General features: G+C 52.7%; 8 protein-coding genes across 8 annotated transcripts; 4 read left to right on the plus strand and 4 right to left on the minus strand.

Moving 5' to 3' along the window:
* Nucleotides 1–232: 232 nt before the first annotated feature.
* On the plus strand, nt 233–2378 carry BO70DRAFT_9374 (Zn(II)2Cys6 transcription factor). The gene is made up of 6 exons (XM_025548856.1): nt 233–435; nt 501–944; nt 1001–1308; nt 1366–1499; nt 1555–2191; nt 2245–2378. The coding sequence occupies exons 1-6, from the start codon at nt 423–425 to the stop codon at nt 2290–2292; spliced, it is 1584 nt and encodes a 527-aa protein (XP_025404149.1). The 5' UTR covers nt 233–422; the 3' UTR covers nt 2293–2378.
* Nucleotides 2379–2507: 129 nt separating this feature from the next.
* BO70DRAFT_282232 (sugar O-acetyltransferase) lies at nt 2508–3299 on the minus strand (the record flags this gene model as incomplete). Its single annotated transcript, XM_025539040.1, has 3 exons — nt 2508–2609; nt 2723–3071; nt 3139–3299. 3 exons carry the CDS (start codon nt 3297–3299, stop codon nt 2508–2510), a joined length of 612 nt encoding a protein of 203 aa, XP_025404150.1.
* Nucleotides 3300–5049: 1750 nt separating this feature from the next.
* BO70DRAFT_357539 (putative ARID/BRIGHT domain protein (SWI1)) lies at nt 5050–8479 on the plus strand. Its single transcript, XM_025542062.1, has one exon. It carries the CDS (start codon nt 5271–5273, stop codon nt 8223–8225), a length of 2955 nt encoding a protein of 984 aa, XP_025404151.1. The 5' UTR covers nt 5050–5270; the 3' UTR covers nt 8226–8479.
* Nucleotides 8480–9556: 1077 nt separating this feature from the next.
* On the minus strand, nt 9557–10581 carry BO70DRAFT_9425 (mitochondrial 54S ribosomal protein mL49). The gene is made up of 3 exons (XM_025548861.1): nt 10311–10581; nt 9783–10159; nt 9557–9718 (listed from the first exon to the last, which is right to left on the minus strand). The coding sequence occupies exons 1-3, from the start codon at nt 10471–10473 to the stop codon at nt 9668–9670; spliced, it is 591 nt and encodes a 196-aa protein (XP_025404152.1). The 5' UTR covers nt 10474–10581; the 3' UTR covers nt 9557–9667.
* A 310-nt stretch (nt 10582–10891) lies between these two features.
* BO70DRAFT_367564 (eukaryotic translation initiation factor 3 subunit E) lies at nt 10892–12406 on the plus strand (the record flags this gene model as incomplete). The annotated part of the gene is made up of 4 exons (XM_025544569.1): nt 10892–10934; nt 10967–12035; nt 12124–12318; nt 12388–12406. The coding sequence occupies 4 exons, from the start codon at nt 10892–10894 to the stop codon at nt 12404–12406; spliced, it is 1326 nt and encodes a 441-aa protein (XP_025404153.1).
* Nucleotides 12407–13115: 709 nt separating this feature from the next.
* BO70DRAFT_357544 (uncharacterized protein) lies at nt 13116–14206 on the minus strand. Its single transcript, XM_025542063.1, has 4 exons — nt 13987–14206; nt 13785–13919; nt 13688–13729; nt 13116–13631 (listed from the first exon to the last, which is right to left on the minus strand). The coding sequence occupies exons 2-4, from the start codon at nt 13899–13901 to the stop codon at nt 13443–13445; spliced, it is 348 nt and encodes a 115-aa protein (XP_025404154.1). The 5' UTR covers nt 13902–13919; nt 13987–14206; the 3' UTR covers nt 13116–13442.
* A 2100-nt stretch (nt 14207–16306) lies between these two features.
* BO70DRAFT_357546 (ArsA family ATPase) lies at nt 16307–17808 on the minus strand. Its single transcript, XM_025542064.1, has 3 exons — nt 17189–17808; nt 16527–17116; nt 16307–16458 (listed from the first exon to the last, which is right to left on the minus strand). The coding sequence occupies exons 1-3, from the start codon at nt 17573–17575 to the stop codon at nt 16410–16412; spliced, it is 1026 nt and encodes a 341-aa protein (XP_025404155.1). The 5' UTR covers nt 17576–17808; the 3' UTR covers nt 16307–16409.
* Nucleotides 17809–18372: 564 nt separating this feature from the next.
* BO70DRAFT_357549 (hydroxyisourate hydrolase) lies at nt 18373–19352 on the plus strand. Its single transcript, XM_025542065.1, has one exon. It carries the CDS (start codon nt 18395–18397, stop codon nt 19115–19117), a length of 723 nt encoding a protein of 240 aa, XP_025404156.1. The 5' UTR covers nt 18373–18394; the 3' UTR covers nt 19118–19352.
* Nucleotides 19353–20096: the final 744 nt, after the last annotated feature.

Consider the following 20096-nt stretch of genomic DNA (forward strand, 5'->3'; position numbering starts at 1 on the left):
ATGATACTATCCAACATGGAACCAATGTCCGAAGAAGACATTAGCTATCGCAGTTCGACCCCTACAACCCTGTGAAGATGCTGAAGCATAGTATCTAGTCCGTAGAGCAGTCGCATATACAGACCGGTCACATGACGCATAACGCATTACATAATCTGATTTGGGTGCCCGATCGGGTAAAGCATCCAGCAGCCCGGAGATGAATGCTGGCTTTCTGCGATCAGATCCTGGGATAACACTCAGTGGACTTGGATTCTACTGCCAATAGCAATAACCGCGACCAGGGTTCTTCTGACTAAAAAGCCTCCCAGGGAATTTGCGGCCCATACGCGTGATGCCATTGCCCATATAGGAATCCGAAGTTATCAGTTATCCTTCGGGAGGAGGATAGATAGTTCCACAGTCCACAGGCTGACAGTGGAATGCCACGAGCTGGTAGGGCCACATCGAGCCATGGCATGCGCCACGAACTATAGCACAATGCTCATCAACTCTTGCAGGTCCCGCATGTCTGACCTGCCGGCAGAAATGCCGCAAGTGCGATCGTGCTCGCCCCGACTGTCAACGCTGCGTCTCGAAAGGCCTAGTATGCGGAGGATACCCGGAACAGTTTAGATTCTGTGGCATAGCCAGTCGGGGGAAATGGAAAGGTGCCCGCATCCCGGTCAGCAATAGAAGCTCCACCAGATTGCAATCAAGACCAAGCAATAATGTACCCTCGGAGGTCCATGAAACGCCAACGTCGGAGGTTACCGTGACTGTTGTCCCCGCGAAAGTTGACCAAGCTTCCCCAGCCGAATCGGACGGCAACTCCAAGCCCCCAACTAATGACGTCCTGGTTCCTGGTAATTCCCCTGGGGAACGTAGTCGGCCCTTACCAGAACTTCCAGACGACGTTACTACACTCCTCAGTTCCTCCAACACGGCCAGACTATTAAGCCATTGTATGTTACTGTCCCCTTGATGTGGGAGGTGATCCAAGAATACTGACGCCGCTCAGATGATGAGATTATTTGCCCTCATCAAATCGCTGAGGTAGGATTCGGTGCGGAAAATCCTTATCGAGCATACATTCTCCCCCTGGCGCGAAAGAAGATCGGCTTATTGTATGCTGTTCTTGGACTCTCTGCTTCCCACCTTGGACGACTGATTGACGACGAATTCCTGCATGAAGCTACTGCGGTCGAATACCGAATGAAAGCCATACGTGCGCTCAGTGAGGAGATTCGAAAGAGCCAAAGAACCTCTCTGCTCGAAGATGAGCAGGATACTGTTTTGGCCATCATCCAGATTCTATTACTTCACGATGTAGGCTTGCCATGAATCACATTTCTCGACGCGTGTGCATAAGCTGATAAAGATTAGATCTCTGAATCCGGGGTATCGAGTCATGGAATTCATATCACGGGAGCCATGTCCGTCTGTAAACAGTTACTTATAGCCGAAGGATTGCATGGTCGACGGCAGCGGGCTGTATTCTTTCTGGGAAACCTAGCGTGGTATGTCCAAAATGAACCAGTCTCGAAACAAGGCCCACTAACCAGCGCAACACAGGTTGGATATCATTCGAGCGTTTGCTGGTTCTGAACGAATGTGTTTCTCCCAGGACATTCGTGAGTTGGTTGCTTGCGCAAGTGATCGGAAGTTCGAGTTGGTCAATGGGTGCCCTCGAGAAGTTTTTCTAGTCATTGGTGGAGCACTGGAGAAAGCAAAGGAATACACGCTGGGTTGGCTTACTTCGGATGACTATCAAATTGCCTTGCTTGTGGCTAGGCATAAGCTTTATTCATGGGATCCACGAGGGAGAGAGTATCCTAGCTCCGACTCTCTCTGGCTGGCGATAGCCGAGGCTTTCCAGTTTGCGTGTATACTGCGGATTCTTCGGTTGTTGGACCCGTTAAAACCCGCCAGAAGCCCAGATATACAGGAATGCGTCACTAGAATACTCGACGCTACCGCCTTGATTTCTTCTGAGTGTTCGTTACTGGAAATTCTCGTCCTACCTCTCTTCATGGCAGGTTCAGATTCCATATCGCGTCATGCACAATACTATGTTCTGACAAGACTGCGTGAGATCGAGCGGAGGTCTGAATTTCGCAACCCAGTACCGGCTGATTTATTGAGAAAGGTGTGGGATGCTCGTGCAGCGCAGACCCCAGATGATGATACAAATATCTCATGGACGACTTTTGTAAGTGTCGGTGTTCTATCTTCAACTGACTCCGGACTTACCAGGCGAGCCAGGCATACTGTCCCGAGCTGATACGGCAACATGATTATTTGATCATATAAGTATGTTCGAAACACTCATCGGATGAGAATGGCTCTCGGCTGCGATATGATGAGGCCATCGTAGCATTCTGTGTGACGAGGAGAAGCTGATTTGGGTTCCGATATCCCATGACTACAGTGACTTATGGGCAAGCGATTGAGCGTTGCAGGTGGATTGTCATCTCTGGCATTTTCAACGTGAGATAGAGTATCGGCTATCGTAAAGTCTGGAATCACTATATGTCTTCTTTGATTTGGTGCTCAGGATCCATGCTCGTTTCAATGCGGCGGATAATTCGGGCAGGGTTTCCAGCAACAAAGTGGAAGGGTGGGACGCTCTGGGGGATGGGTTAGTCTCGGAATTCGAAAATACTAGTATGCGGTCAAGCCACGAACGTACCTTCGTCACTACAGAGCCAGCCCCCACCGTGCTTCCTCGCCCGATTCTGACTCCGGCCAAGATGATAGCACTGCCTCCTATCCACACGTCATCTTCGATGTGCACCTCTTTGCCGGCTTCTGGGCCCTCCAACCCTCGCCGTACAGCCGGGTCCATGGGATGAGTAGCACCATAGATGCAGACATTAGGGCCAAAGAGCACCCTTTCGCCAACCGTCACTAGACAGGTATCCAAAACAAGAAGGTTGAAATTTAAGAAGCTGCCCTTGCCGACCTTAAAATTCAGCCCGTGGTCCACGGAGATGGGGGGATCCACAAAGGGATCGGTGTCGTTGAAGAGTTTCTCATCTTCCTGAGGATTCGGATGGACCGGAGGTAAGGCACGGCTGTCACCGATGATGCTATCACGCGTCGTAGAGTCAGATAGGACTGCGATGCTTCTCAATATTCACGGAAGATTTTACTGACTCTCTCCATAACTCCACCCTGCGACGTCGAGACACCTGACCCGCTTGGTTGAACGCGTCACATGCTGCCTTACAGCGCTGTCGATTGGCCTGAAGGTCTGCATCCCAGGCCCAATACAGCTCACCGTTGAGCATTTTTTGCCATTCTTTTGATGCTGCCATCGTGAGAAAGAGAAGGGCTGATGGATTTATTTCTCATGGTTGTTTCAGGGAGGCCGTTGCCTCTTCTATATGTTGCGCCTGCAGAGCCAACATGGGACTTACTGGAGCAGAACTGGGTCCACAAGGTAGATATAAAGAAAAGTACTCGATGGGCCAAGAGACAGGCGGTTGGAATTACTTCCGGATTAGGCAGGTCATGCCTCGGCGGGCATGTGCGGCGCCGTGACACATTCGAGGGCGTGTCGGGGAGGTCTGGCCCGAACCATGGGATGGAACCTGTTCAGATGGATCGTTCTTATAGCCACAACCTAATACGGGTGACTGTGCGCTGGACATCCGCAGGACAATACTAGTACTACGGGGATCCGTCACTCGTCTGTAGATAGATGTGGTTTGTTGTTGATCCAATAAAGTTTGGCGGCTTTTGCTCTTGCCCCTGGCGCTGCTTCCCTCAAAATGTACCCCGTATACTAGGTACGTACATAGCAGAGCCTTGTTGACTTGAGTACCTCTAGGTATAGATGTAGGATCATAGTAGGAGGAGGACGGTAACAGCAGACAGCAGCGATGATGATGATGATGATGTAACGCGTGAATCGACCCGCGAAGATTACCTAATCTGCCGCGGGGGTCCGCCTGCTGTTTCGGCTCACCCCTTTTACCCGCGCCCGACTCCTACCGACCGACTTGTGCTCTGCTCCTGCTGCTGCTGCTGCTCCAGGCCGGTTGCTGCTACGTACTACTGGTAAGATAACCTTACTGGAAAGCCATACGCCTCTCTGTCCCTTTCATCTTTCGCATACCTTGCCTGCTCCCGTTCCTGGCCGACTCGATTCTCGACTCCTGAGGCGTCTTTGGTCGCTCCACGTCCGTCTCCATTCCCGCCTTCCCAACCCCGTGTGCCTCCACCTTTCTAAAGGGAACCCCCCCCCTTCCTTTCCCCGGCGAGCAACACAAAGCCCAAAAGAGCCTTAACCCGAATTCAATAAAATTACCGAATTCCCATCTGGTAACTGCTGTGTACTGATTCCTTACGGAGCTTTCCAAGCCCAGGTACGCCTGTCATTCCTGACTATTGATCCCCCTTCCCTTCCTTCCCCCCCCCCGCCCGCTTGTCTTCCAGTCATTGGATTGCCCCCGTCCACACGCCTCTCACAACTGTGGCCACGCACTAGTCAGGTGCTGGCCACCCTTTCGCCATTCCTCGGGACTACCACGCACGTTTCGCGCCCTTCACGGGTTGCAGGCTATCAGCCTATCCATGACCGATCCGTGATTCCTGTTGTTGCATGTACATGTTATCGTCGTGATTGGTTTCGTGCAGCCGCTGCTGCTGTCACCCGAGGCTTGCTGATCTGATCGGACTTCTGCCACCCAGTGCCGCTCTCTCCCTCCCACACGCTCTGCTGCGGCGAAACCTCGACTGGTTTTCTGCCACGCCCATGGTCCCGTGACCTGCTCGATCTTCTCGCAATCTCTCTCTCCGGCCTTCCAACCACTGCCATTCGGGACCCGGCCTCCATCCGCTTGTGAGTCGGCATTTTTAGTTGTCCAGCCTTGTCGGTATGTACATCCTGCTTGTTCCCTTCAATTTTCCTTTTTGAGTAATTATCAATCCCCCCCAACCCCCTCTGATCGTCCCTACCCCCTCCCCCCACGGCCGACACGCTGGGGTGGCTGTTCTCGGTGTGGTCGTTGCTTCGCTCGTGTCGCAGAGCGAAGCGCGACGCCCTCACTGCCAGCTTTCTCACCTGACGCGTCTAGACCGTCTGCCCACCCTCCAACCTTTCCCTGGTTTCTCTGGAGCTTGTGTCATCTTGTCTTTCCATGTTTAAGCTTATAATGACTGCCCAATCTTTGTTCCCATCGATCGCGTGTCGATGACGATGACGGGGGTGGCCCTCTTACCCGTGTGTCTTTTTTTCTGACAGCTCTCGTCGCCTTGCAGATGGGTTGGTAAAACCACTCGACATGAATGCCTGGCTAGCCGACGCCTCGAACCTTCCGAACCATGACAATGGTGCTTTCCACCAGGCGACCATTGATCCTTCTGCGGCATTCCTCCACACCTCTCCCACTCCCGACCCTACCCAGTACCAGCGCATGTTCAATGGCGTGCCGCGAAATGCCTCGCCTGGTTTCCACAACCCGAACCAGGTGATTCCTTCCAAACGGCCTCGGCCAGAGGATGGAATTTCAATGTCGCCTAGGCAAGCACCGGGCGGGATCGCCGCATCCCGATCACAAACTCCTCATCAAGTGCCATTTCCAGGGTATCAAGGAGCTCCGAATGGCGCGCCTCAGTATCCCCCGCATCCAACCCCGTACCAGCATCTCCAACAAGGAGCTTCTCCCAGTGTCACCCAGTCTCCGATAATGCAGGAGTTCGACCAACACGGCGTACAGCGAATGGGAACAGCTTCTCCTAGTCCGTTTTCCCCAGCAGGTCCTCCAGTAGGCTCCCACATGTCCCCTTCGCAGTCAGATCATCCGAGTAGGGTGAATACTCCGCAAAATAACGCGTTCATGCCCGGTCAACCCTTCCCCCAGGCCATGGGCCCCCAATTCTCGCCCGCGCCTGCAATGACGTCTGCCGCCGTACAAGCGCCAATGCAGGCCCACTACGGCGGTATACCGCAGGGCTATCAGCAAGCGATAGCTGCTCAGCAGCAGCAACAGCGAATGCATGCTATGCAGATGCAAAACCAAGGGCGTCCGATGGGTATGAATCCAGCTATGGCTGGGCGACCGGTGGCTGCTGGCATGAATGCGATGGCAAATCCTCAACAGATGGCAGCTATCAGACAAATGCAACAGACCATGGCTAAACCACCTAACCCAGAGGGGTTCATGAGATCGTTGCAGAAATTCATGATGTCGCGCAATTTGCCATTGGATCCCAGTCCCATCGTCTGCGGTCGCCCTATCAACCTAGTCCAGCTCTATGCAACGGTCATGAAACTTGGTGGATCGAAGAAGATTGCTGCGACAAATATGTGGCCCGTCATTGCGCAGCAGCTTTCGTTTCCACAAATGCAGCTTCCGATGGCCGTGCAGGAGATTCGCGAGCACTATCAGCGGAACCTCGCTGCATACGAACAGGCTTTCCTCAATACACAACAGAAACAGTTTGCGGAACAAATGCAACAGGCGCCGCTGCCGCGACAACCCAGCGATCCATCTGGCATGCAGTTCCAATCTCCAGCCGTCAAGCCGGGCCCGGGTTTCGAGACTCCCCAACAGATGGGACACCCGTCACCTAGTGCTGCGCCTACGCCAGGCGCTGTACATCACAGTGCGTCAAATGGATTTGCGACGCCCACGCCGGTCAAGACCCAAAGCAAACCTCAAAATCAACACCGTCTCAGCATTTCTCGCCAGTCACAGCCCCCAGCAACACCACATGACCCAACCGGTCAAATACCAGGCCAATCGCCTGCGCAGCCCGGCAAAGCCCCGGGTCCCATGCCTGGGAAACCCTCAGAGCAGTTGGAACAGTCATCAAACCAGCCTCTGAAGCACCAGATCGAGGATACTTTCAAACCTATGGTCCTACCTCCAAGCAATCTGCATGGTCCGATAGCCGTTGATGAAATGTATCAGATTGGAGATGACATTGCGAGATTTAAGCCAAACGTTCCCACGTTTGCTGAGCTGGGTGTCATCGACATCCACGCACTCACGATGAGTATTAAGTCCGGGATACATGCGGAGATGCGCATGGCTCTGGATACTCTGACATCTATTTCTTCCGAGCCAGCGATCCAGATTTCGTTAGAGAATTGTGAAGATCTGGTGGAGAGTTTGATAGAATGCGCCGAGGATCAATCGGAGTTCCTTGCGGAGCATACAGTTGAAGTTTCGGATATGATGCTTCTATCCTCATACGAGGAAGTAACTCGAGGATGTCAGTCAGAGTGGACATCCTTGGCGGACATTCCAGAATTTGGAAGCATCGACTATGAGCTAGATCGTGCCGTCGACCGACTCATCTGCATCACTACTATTTTGCGCAATTTTTCGTTTATCGAGTCCAATTTCGGGATCCTGTCCACGCCCCCGGTCGTTCAATTTATGTCTACCATTATCCGCTATCTCGGCACTCGCAATATGCTATTACGGACGCATCAGAACACCCTGGATTTCATGAAGGATACGGTTATTTACTTGAGTAATGTGGCCCACTTCATCCACCTACCGAGTAAAGAAGACGCTCTCTGTCTTTTACATTTCCTTTTGTCGTTCGCGCCGTTTCCATCACCCACCGTGGGCGTGGAAGGAATCATGTTCACGTCATACAACCCCTCTGTCCATAAATACACACCTGCAGCGGTTGATGGCTTGGCCAAGCTTTTGATGCGGGATGAGCCCAACCGGACATTTTTCAGGGCGATCTTTTCTGGCGACGGTAGTTCCGTCCAGCAGGAGCTGCTTACCCGGGCTTTTGGACTCGCGATTTGCCCGGTTCCTGATCAGCTCCGCAAACCCTTGGCCATAGCGGATGCCCGCAAGGTCTTCCTAATGCAAGGCCTCCTGGCTGCAGACATTCTGTCAGGGTTTTCCGATGGCCCTACTTCCAAGCTATGGCTGGAGTCCACTGATGGGTTTGCCATCCATCTTCTTCGCCTTTCCTGCCTCCTGAGCATGGATCGAGTCCCTCCGCCCACCACCAACTCACGCCAGTCCCACGCCGCCAGGGGCCAAGCGGAAGCGGAGGCGTCTGCGTACAGCTCGATAATCAATCGAGGCCTGGCAATTCTCCGCCGACTAGCTGAGAAATCGAAACTTGCGGACTCCAGTTCGACATTGCATTTCCCGTCGGGGATTATCCCCCGGAAAGAAAACCTGCTCGGCGCACTGTTGATGCCGAACATAGATCCGGGGGTTGTTCGGCAGCTGATAACATATGCACGACTTGCGGAATGATAGCGGTATAACTTCTGGATGGTTGGATTCTGAGCTGTTTCTAGCGAAGGCAAAAGGGCTTGGTCGCGCTTTGAATGTGCCTTTTTATTTCCTCTCTGTTTTCTTTTTCCCCTGCCATGTCTTCTATTCGTCTTGAGTAAACTACTATCTTATATCTCATTCTCCTTTTTTTTTTACTTGCTTGGCGCCGGTGGGAAGATTATCGAGAGGCGTGACAAATGTGTATCTCTGTGCTTTACCGCTGTACAATGTTCAATACCCTCGGGCGAAAAAAAACCATGCTTGATGTCTAAATGGGTAAATTTCAGATCATGGTCACCACCAACAATCTCGATATACCTTCTCGATGCGATACGATACAGATCAAGGGATTTTGCTGATTCACCACGATAATTCCAGTTCTCCAGGCTGAACTGGCTGTAGCGTTGGTCCATGACCGGAGAAAATCCGTCACATAAGATGGCAATACCACTTCTCGACCTAAGGTAGGTAGGTACTTAGGTAGTAATTCAAGTGTTACACCCAAGCCAGTGGTGCGCAAATCATAGTGACTAGATAGATAACCAACCACCACCACCACCCAGGCCTCTCTGAAGGTGGGAACGGCAGCATCGCATGTACGGAGTATTTGGTTCAGCGCAAATCGTAGGTCACGTGTAAACACCTATGTATCAATCTAAATCCAGTAGTTATGTCAGTCTTGACACTAACGTGAAGAAACTCTCTCATCTGATGGACCCTTGAAAGCCTCACTCAATCAAAATTGCGTTGGTTCAATGCTCCGCTAAATTAGAGATGGATGGGCACTGTGTTTGTCCCATCTACGGGACTTATATAACCCCGTCTAGGGTCATATTGTTTACGTATTTCCTAGCATGCAACTTTCTTGTTCTGGGAAGAGCACTGTCTACGTGTGAGAGAGAGCTACGAGGCAGCAGGTATGAAGTGAAGGAGGTCGCGTAAAGCAGGAAAATAATATACCGAACCAGCAGTTCGCCGTAGAGTTGAAGAAATCACGCCAGTATACAGTAACAGCCAGAAAGCTTCCGGGAAGAGGAAATTGAGACAGAACACCAGCACTATGACAGACAGTAATACACGGTGAATAAGATAAAGTAATAAATGGAAATGAAGAAAGTGGAGGGGGGAGAAAAAGAAGAGAGACGGGGAAGGAAAGAAATATCCCTGATCACTACCATCGATTATGGCTGTTCGTCTCATCCCATCATCCGCCGTCTTGCACCCAGTCAGTCAGTCTGTGCTCGTGTTTCTCCGGGCCCTGGATCCCCCCCGTCACTCCTTGGTAGATATCAGTGACAATGTGCATACGCGCGACAGAATCGTCGGATCGTAGATGAATTATAGACGATGGAGGAAAGTGGGAGGGGCGGAGTCGACTGAGGGATCCAGGGATGCGTCTTTTTTTTTTCGGTGCCTCTTGTTTAGAAATTACGTTCCTCGAGGAACTTGAGAATCTCGGGTTTCCGCCAGCCCTAAAAGTAAAAAGCAAATCAGCCCAGATCCGCCAAAAGTAAACAAGGGTCATTTAAGGCGTACCTTTACAACGATGTGGCCGTTGAGACGGTTGATTGTTACATCGGAGCTCTTGGGAGCGCGCGCGTCGCCCGACTCAACGCCCAAGTACTGTGCCAGATCGTTCCTCAGGGCATCCAGATCGCCCTCGGTCTTCTGGAGCTTGGTCTGCTGCTTGGTACCACCGGCCTTGGTGACGAGATAGACGGGAAGCTGGTTGGAGGCTGTGCGACGGATGAAGTAGGGGAGGTTCGTAAGTTGCAGGTTGGCCGCGGGTTGCGACGCCGGAGGGCTGCCCTTCAGGGTCTGGGATTGCCGCTTTAGTTGAACGAGGAAGGTTCGACATTGCTGAGCGGCAGCCTTGTGTGTGTTGGGGCGGAGGGAGGGAAGGAGAGTGGTTTCTAGAGGAGGTCAGTGGGAGGCTTTCGACGTGCCTGTTCGTCTGTCTTTTGGGAGGGTTTGCTGCTCAGGAACATAACAACGATGCTTACTGTCCCGATAGACAGACCGACGACGGAACGAACGGAACGAACGGAACGAGTCGCAACTTACGAGAGGTGATCGAGCTAGGAGACGAGCATAGCGTCGAGAAAGAGCTACGCGTCCCCGATGAAGCAATGGGCTGTGTGGCTTTGTGGAGGTAGAAGGGGACGGTGGAGGAGGACTGCTTGCGAACGGCCGAGCAGAGCGGCAGAGACTGCAGGAAGGACGCCATGGAGGTCGGAGGGGGGGGGAGATGAGGTTGTAGGAGAGAGAATGGACGAGTCGAGTGCCAACCAGCCGAAGGGAGAGGGGTGAGGAGAGGATGGACTGACGGGACGAGCGACGACAGGCTGGAGATCCGGAACATACGACATGCAGAAATGAAGCGATGATTTCTTGCTTCGGCGCGGAGACCTGCCGCTAGGCCGAGTCGGGGCTAGCGCGTCGAGCAGCCCTCCCGCCCACATTTTCGCCAGCGCAAAAGCCGCCGCACACTGACTGAGACTGCCAGCCCGACTGATTGAGCGCCTCCGTCTCTGTCTTCGGAAGGTCTCTATCTCCATCTCCATCTCCATCTGAGAGATCCCTCCTCCTCCTCCCCCCCCTCCCCTCCCCCCCCCCTCCCCCTACCCCATTTCTCCCCTCTCACCATGGCAGACAACGCCCCTCCTTCCGCTGAGACTCTCCTCAGTGGTGCCGCCGCCCACCCCCCAAGACCGCTGAAGAGATCGCCAGCCAGTATGATCTCCTCCCCAAGTTGATCCCCTACCTCGACCGCCATCTCGTCTTCCCTCTCCTCGAATTCAGCTCCGGTGGCCAGGATGACGACAAGGAGATCATCCGTGCCAAGTACGAGCTCCTCAAACACACCAACATGACCGACTATGTGGCCAACCTGTGGCAAGAAATCAACGACTCCGACACCGTCCCCGACGAGTTCTTGAAAAAGAGGGAGGAGGTTCTCGCCAAGCTGCAGCACTACCAGGACCAGAGCGCCAAGATCACCGAGCTGCTCCAGGACGAGAGCGTTGTCGGCAACCTGCGCAGTGACAAGGCCGCCAACTTGAAGTTCCTCGAGGAGGAGCACGGCGTCACCGTCGACATGGTCAACAGCCTCCACGACTATGGTCGTTTCCAGTACAGCTGCGGTAGCTACGGCAATGCCGCCGAGCTGCTGTACCAGTTCCGTGTCCTCTCCACCGACAACGACCGGGTTGCCTCCGCCACATGGGGTAAGCTCGCCTCTGAGATCCTGACCACCAGCTGGGAGGGCGCCATGGAGGAGGTCCAGAAGGTCAAGGACTCCATCGACACTCGTCTATTCAACAACCCCCTGGGCCAACTGCTGAACCGCTCCTGGTTGATCCACTGGTCTCTCTTCCCCTTCTTCAACTACGACCCCGCCCGCGATGTCCTGACCGACCTCTTCTTCTCCCCCGCCTACATCAACACCATCCAGACCAGCTGCCCCTGGATTCTGCGCTACCTGGCTGCCGCCGTCATCACCAACCGCAACCGCGCCCACAAGAGCACCAGCGTCTACCAGAAGCAGCTGAAGGACCTGATCCGTATCGTTCGCCAGGAGGGCTACGAGTACAACGACCCCATCACCGACTTCGTCAAGGCGCTGTACGTCGACTTCGACTTCGAGGAGGCCCAGAAGAAGCTGGGTGAGGCCGAGGATGTGTTGCGGAGCGACTTCTTCCTAGTTTCCGCCGCCGATGCCTTCGTCGAGGCTGCCCGTCACCTGATCTCCGAGAGCTACTGCAAGATCCACCAGCGGATCGACATCAAGTATGTGCTTGCTCCGTTCTCTCTCTCTCGCCCGCGACGACCCTCGTGGAAATCTTGCAATCTTGCTAACCGGACTTTCTATTTCTAGTGACCTGTCCACCCGTCTGGGCCTGAACCAGGACGAGGGCGAGAAGTGGATCGTCAACCTGATCCGGGATACCAGAGTCGATGCCAAGATCGACTACAAGGAGGGCACCGTGATCATGAACCACCCCCCTCAATCCGTGTACCAGCAGGTCATCGAGAAGACCAAGGGTGCTTTCTTCCGGACGCAAGTTCTGAGGTACGTCTCCGTCTCCAGCCCCCTCTTTATCCAACCCACATATACTAACCACCACAACCCAACCAACAGTGCTGCCGTCGCGAAATAAACGAATGACACACCCTTCTTCTTGAGCTTGCTCCTTTTTAAAAAAACAAGAAATCTTCGTCCTTTTACCGTTCTCTTCATGGTTCTGTTCATGTTACCTTACTTACTAGTAGTCTTCCCCCGCGCCGGGGCCGGAGTGTGTGCGGAAAACTTCCTGAAGCTAAAAGTGTTGTGATGAGATGGGAACCAAGCAAGAGTGGGCATCAGGCTGGCGTTCAGGTGGTCCACTATTTATTTCTTCTTTCTTTTTCTCTCTTTTTTTTTCCCGTTTCGTGTCTCATTTCCTCCCCACTATAACGTTTATTTACCCCCCCGTGTATCTCTTTTGTGTTGTGTTGATGACACCCTTCGGGATTTGGTGTGTGATGACTCCCCACAAGAAAAAAAAAACAAAAACAAAAAGAAGAGAAGAAGTACCGTCAATTTTTATCCACGAAGTGAAGTCTGTCTGGGCATCTTTTATCAGATAGGAGGGCGACGAGGAGGAGAAAAAAAAGCAAAAGGAAGGACTGGACTGGACTGGACTGGAGAGAAACACGAGTCTGGGCCAGACTCGCACCCTTCCTGGGGGGTTTTCTCTCGTCCGATGGATGCTATCGCTTGGCCATGTGATTGATCGATCTATGCTGTTACGAATGATCTATAGAGATGATGGAATCAAATACTTAACCCTAGACCTGTTGTTTTTGGATCGGACTTCGATCTGCCTTATTTGTATTATGAACGATTCTTAGCCTGATCTCCTCGGCTTGCGGGCCAGGCGCACGGTATCCAATATCACGGCAGGGACCGTACCTACTCACATTATCCATCATATCGCTCAGAGTGCAGGCATATCATTCAACCTGAGTGAAAACTCCCGAAAGCGCAAAAAATGGAAGAAGATAAAGGAAAACAAAAGAAGAGTTAAGTCAATCACGTCTAACAAGGTATCTGTGAAACAGAAAGAAGGCCCCGCTGGAAAATCAAAACGGCTTGAGCAAAACATAGAACAACCCACAAATGTCACGAACGCGAACTCTTCTTAGCCCGCTAGATCAGTAAGCCCGTCGAGACTCATGCTCTATAGGTCTCCGGCGACTGCCTGAAATCCGAACCGGGACAATTTCATTGATGTAGGGCTCCGACTGTCTGGCAGAGCTACTGATGCCGGTATCTCCTGTCATTCGGACAGATTCCTGGCGCTCGTATTCTCGAGACATCGTAGCGAGGTCGTCGATTTGCTCCTACCGTTGAATGTCAACAATCTACTCATGGAAGAAAGGGAATAACAATGACAGACCCGTGTAAGAGGCACACCGACTATCAGGTAGCCGTCCCGGCCCTTTACATGTCAGAGCTGTGATTTGGGTCCATTCTGCCACGGCGTTGAAAGTTACCTGGTAGGAGTATGGCCTGACACTTGCCGATGGGCCTAGGAAATATTGTATGTGACCTAAGACAATATGGCGGGACAGCCCGTAGCCTGGAAGCCAGTACTGCTGGACTTGAGACATGTTCGTAAATGAAGGCAGCTAGCGTGGAAGTAAATAAATGGGCGCGAGCGAGGTAGCGTTGGGTGTATGCTTATAGGGGAGCTACTTTCGATCATGATGGCCGTGGCTTGGGGCCTTCAAGAGACCCGTATAAATAGCCAGGTAACGTTCCGGCCATGCAAGGAAAGCGATAACAAACGAGCATCAGATTCATTCGTCACAACGCGGTGGGTTCGATGTGGATATGTCTCTCGACTGTCAGGATGCCCTAGGGCAATGTGACTGTACAAAGTCACTCCAGAGTCGATCAGCACGCCCGCCATCGACCCGAGAAAAGTCTTCCAGTCAAGATTGCGCCTATGCAAATGTGGCTTTTGAAATAGATACCTTTGCGAGCGAAATGGAACGCCTGCAAGGTCTGCTGCTCACGTCCGATTCCGGGGAAACCGCCTCACTCTTTCATCCAACCCCTTTGCGCCGGTAAAGTGAGGCTTGGCCCTCAAGAAAGACTAGCAATTTCCGCAAATCGAAGGATATTGCGCCCGGGATTCGCGTTCTTCTGTCTTCGAATGCTTGGCTGTTTCTGCGGTGAACATGCACAACTGAAGTGGTCTGCGATGGAGGTATGTAGCCTGTACGGCCTGTGTGATGCCGTGGCTCCATGAACCAGGCGCCGCGGATGCAGCTAGTATGCTATCTCAAAGATTATTGGCGAGCGCCCTAGATCTTGCAGACCCGAAATGGTTTCGCACAGCTCGGGATTTCTTGCGTCTCGAGTCCAGACATCCCAGTAGATGGTGACACCTGCATGGCACCGGAGCGATTATATAAACCGGTTGTTCGCAGACATGAGAGGCCCTAGGGCTCTTTTTAATCCCACGTAGTCTGGCCCACTGGGCGGGACCGATCAAGCTGGAAGGGTATATACAGCCCGAGTCATAGTGATCGCTTTGGCTTCTCCGTGTTCCTTATTTTGACTTATATTTTGTTCTTTTCGACCTTGTTTGTCATCAAGGCGATGTATAGATGAATACGCCGTAGTTGTCATTGGGCCGCCCAGAAATACAAGCAAAACACGCACCGCGTCAATTATCGTGTAGATTTCGCACGAGGGTTATCTCCTAATACCGGTCTCGAAATGAGCCACTGCAGAAAGGAGGACGGTCCTCATCAGACGGCCATAGCCATCAATCCTGGCTAATGAAAGCGTCTGCCTATTGTCGGACAGAAATATTGCACGGGCGATTGTAGAGCTTGTAGGGAAGGTGAACTAGCAACCCTTTCGGCTACATATCGTATCATATTAGCATTTGCTGGGAAGACATCAGACATCAGCGCCTAGTCCTACCCAGTGAACACTTGCGTCACTATGAAGATCCGAGTGGACAGTCGTCTTCGCTTGCATGGGCCTCAAGTTTGCCATATACATATGTAGTAGTGGGTGCGAGTTTCGCTTCTTTCTCCATCGCTGGTCGAAGTGTCGGAGAGCGGGGCCGGTTATTGCTTTTGTTATTTCAGCCAGAACATGCAGACACAGCCGATCCGACGGCCCACGGGGGTTAGCTGAGTCTGGACTCGTCTAGCCATGGCCGTGGATCGAAACATAAGCCATGCAATGATGCAACGACGACCGCCAATCATTCCTGATCTTTGCTTTCAGCTGGAGACGAGGATGTACCCTTCATATTTGCGAACTAATGCCCCAAGGCGTAAGGCTAGCACCTAGACATGGCCAGACCCGGGCGATCTTGTCCTTGCCAGTTATGTTGCTCCAGCACTAGGTAAAGTAACTCCTGCCCAGGATTATGCCGATGCCTAGTGGTTTTGTTCAGCTTATCTCCTGCAAGGGCATCGCGAGAAGTACCTAACAAGGCTGAAAAAAGAACGCTTAGTTATACCCAGGCTGCAGGGTACCCTTGCAAGTGCATCGTGAGGGATTCTTCCCGAGTAACTCACAGCCACAATGTCCAGAGCGATGGAAGGAGCAAGGAAAAGTCCGACTTCCCATCGTGGAGCTACAGTTGGACCAGAAGAACACCCGGAGTCCGCTGTGAAGAGAGGTACAGTCTCATCTATTCGACCGCGGAGAGTTCAATCCTTAGACGGTTTGCTTCAGGGCGTTTGAGGCGAAGACCCACAGGAGGGCTGATTTGTCCAGAGAGCTCCATTGACTCAGCGTCGTTCACGGACGCAGAAAGCGAGAAGTCCAGCAAGGCGACAGTGGGGCATCAGGACGTGGATGATGGCAAGAGTACAATCAATGTCAAAAGCAGAAGAAAAGAGATTTTGAGGGAAGAAAGGGAAGGAGCCGAATTGGGCAGGCGCCGAATTGGGCAGGTGCCAGGGAAGGAGCAAAAACAACCGGCCGCAAGATAATAACTCATAATACCTCAAAGTAGATGGATCCAAATAGTACTCAAGTAGACCAGGAATCTTAATGCTTCGTGTATTATTGTCTATACTCTTTTCATGACTCGTCCAGAAAACAACGTTCGCCGCAAATACCACTAACTCTTCAGCCAAGGCACCTTAGTTTCCCTCCGGGGGAGCATACGGGTGTACAAGCATGTCGCTAAATCTGTCGGGGTGGGTGGTGGGTTAGCCATCACGGTGTTTCTGCAGATGGCAGATTCAGATATAACTTACTTCTCAAGCTTCTCCTTCCCTCTGACCTCCTCAACCAACAATGGCATGCGGACGACGTTGAAATCCTCGTACAGCTCTTCGATCTGTTCCAAGTACTTCTTCTGCATCTTCCTCCGTGCGGTACACTGCTCGCATTGGCTGCCTTCTTTCGGGAACAGGAGCTGGTTGACCACGATAGCATGGGTGTCGATGTTGTAGCTCGTCAGCTCTTGGATCATGCGCTCGGTCTCGTATAGAGACAGGAACTCGGCAATGCAGACACAGACGAAGGTGGTCAGGTCGGCATCCTTGAATTGCGAGTTAACCTCGCTAATTGTTTCCCTCAGCGACTCCATCTTCTGCAACAGCTCGTCGATGTTCTGACCGCCTGGTAGACCACCGCGGGAACCGAGAATCGAGTTCAACATGGGGCCGAACTGAGATGACAGCTGCGACAGCTTCGCAAGAGCCTTCTCCAAAACGGTTGGAAACTGGAGGAAGCGAAGGGTGTGGCCGGTCGGCGCAGTATCGAACACGATCACCTCGTAGGACAACGACTTGACCTGCTTCAAAACTTCGGCAAAGGACATGGCTTCATCGACACCGGGAATCTGATACGATCAGCGATCTTCCAAGAGACGAAGTTGTGCGGTTAGCCATGGCACGCGGCAAGAAAGACATACACTGAACGCCAGATCCTGCATCATACCGCCGACGCCCATTCCAGAAAGAGGGTCATCACCCTGTCCTTCCCCACTGGCCAACAGATCCTGGATGCTACCGTTCGGGTCGATCTCCATGGCGCTGAGGTTCGAATACCCATCGACCAGCCGGGCCTCCTTTCCAAACTTCTGTCCAAAAGCATCGCTCAGGTTGTGTGCGGGGTCGGTGGAGATGAGCAGGACGGATTTGCGAGCTTTGGCAAGCTGAATCGCGAGAGAGCAGGAGGTCGTGGTCTTACCCACACCTCCTTTACCGCCGACAAAAATCCAACGGAGGGTCTTCTGGTTGACAACCGACTGGAGCGTGGGCTCCATGAGGTCGTCGCCCTGCACGATAGCGGTGGACATGATGGAAGCGCGCGTGGATCAGTACCGGCTTCGATTCGTAGTCTGTTTAATCCCCAGCTAGATGAGCTTCCGTACGTAATTGTTGATGGCCCCGAAGTTGTTGTAGCTTGGACTCACCACGTATGATTTCCCCGCGGAGGCCCAAAACTTTTGGTAGTGGCGGCTGAAGAGCTTCGAGAACCTTCCCGGGAGGATCTGAGTCACCCGCACGCTAGATTTGGATGGACCGAGTAGGGGTCTGGGTGGTAAGAAGAGCGCGAAAGTAAGAGATGCTGGAAGATCAGGTACGACTAGCCCCGTGCGGTGCAGCTGCAGAGGTCCAGGAAGCAGCGCCGTTATTACTCCGTACTACTCGCGGCACGTGCTGACTCTCCCCCTCTGCCTGAGGCGACTCCGCCCCCGCCGAACGCCGTTGGGGATGCGAGAGTTCCCTGAGGCTCAGATGCGATGATACCTGCCTCTCTGACTAACCGCGCCTGTCGCAATTAGGTAAGTCCAATCTGCATGGCGAGGTAATTTGCTTGCCACCCACTCTGCAATGAAGAATTGGGGAGTTCCAGTTTGCTCCATGGCAGTAGCACGGGCACATCAGTTGGTCCAGGACGGCATTGCGGCCACTCAAATGCCAGAACAAGGGATATTCTGTAAACTAGATCCCATGGATCGTATAGATGCAGCATGTGAAAGGCAGATAGATAGTCCTGGAAGACGGGCACGTATCTCTCGCTCGCTGTCCACCAAGTCGAGTCACCGCGACTGGACCCCGCCGAAGGTATACTCCGGGATGCCAGGGCAGCTGCTGTCGGTGCTCTCCGATGCATGGGAGGCGGAGATAGAAAACCCTCCTGGCGCGCACTCGACCTCCCCAAATCTCTCACCTCTTCTTCAAATCCTACAAATTGCGCTCTATCCATCCCATCTCCTCCCTTAATGGACTTCGGATCGCAAGTCCAGCCGTCAAGTGATCAACTTGGTAAAATCACAGACCGTCTAGCCCTTTACCGCAACCAGCTCCTCTACACATCAGATCCCTCCTCCGCAGGACAGACCCCCAACCCCGACACCACAACATCAAACCCTGGACAAAAGTCCACCACCGCCCCGATGTCCCGCGATCCCATCACTTGCCACGTCCTGAATACCCTGACGGGTACGCCCGCCGCGAACCTCCCGGTGACTCTGACGCTCTTGTCCGGGGGCCCATCGAGTAGCAGCCAGAGTCCCATCAGCTTTCGCGCGACGACCGATGCGGACGGACGAGTCAAAACCTGGGAACCCGCGACTGCGACTGCGACTGCTTCGACCGCATCGGTCCCCACCATCCTCTCCGCCCTCCCGGCTGCCGATAGCAAAACGAATTGGGCTGTTCGGTTTGAGGTCGGTCCGTGGTACGAGGCACAGGGGATCGAGAGTTTCTGGCCCGAGGTAGAGGTGAAGTTCACGGTGAAGGGACGGGGCCGCGAGGGGGAGGAAGGATGGCGGCACTATCACGTTCCCGTGCTGTTGGGACCCTGGAACTATTCAACTTATCGGGGATCGTGACGCATCGATAAAGCTTTTGATACGGTAGATAGATAGATGTACGGGATACGGAGATGGATCTTATCGCTGCGGAGGACTATCGTGGAGACTGGAGTCCCCCCCCTGCAATGACGTATCTGGAGAATGGTGAAACGTGACGCTTGTTATGGGGGAGTGGATATCAACGAACTGAAGTTTAAATAATGCCACTGTTGGACCTACATATAAGTTAATTCAGACCTCCGAAGAATATCGATAATATCATATGGATGTTTCCTCTCCATCTAGATTGCTGGCTATCTTTCCACAGAACAACCAAAATTATGGGACAATGGTAAGTAAACGGTGCATGGAGAACCGAAGAGTCAGAGTATATCCAATGAACCTGAATCATGCCTGCACCGATATCCCAGTTGATAAGAGAAGACAATAGTGTGCGTTCTAGACCTGAATCAAACCATAGTCGGAAATCCTGCACGAAACACTGATTTTGGTGGCTGCATAGTAAAAAAGCTAAACGGCAGCAGAGGTGCCATTCACGCTGGGCGTATTACTACTCCAAGATACTTGATACTCCGTACTCATTATGCGGCGCGAGGCTCTGCCATGCTTATGTCGCAGTAGGGGCCCTCCTAGGCTCCTACCGGTCCCCCCCTCCGAGAAAAGCCTACTTGGTAGATAGACCTCGTGAGGATTCCGGATGTCTCTGCATGCCCGAATGCGCATGCATGACCGGAGCGTTTACAGTTATTATTTCTTTTCTTTTCCTTTCTTTTTATTTCTGCCTGTCCCACAATAGGTCCAGGCACTTTTAAGTACCCAAAACAACATCCAAGATCATGTGTCTGGAAAGAAAAGACAACACCGACGCTAAGACGTTGGGCATAAGTACGGTACGCTGAGTGACAGGGATACTATCCTTCCAGCCTTCCTCATCGCAAGAAAACGATTCTTCATTCGGACATATGCCATATGCCATATGCATGGGCCCATGGAGTGG

This window comes from Aspergillus heteromorphus, assembly GCF_003184545.1.
Source record: "Aspergillus heteromorphus CBS 117.55 chromosome Unknown BO70scaffold_1, whole genome shotgun sequence".
NCBI lineage: Eukaryota > Fungi > Ascomycota > Eurotiomycetes > Eurotiales > Aspergillaceae > Aspergillus > Aspergillus heteromorphus.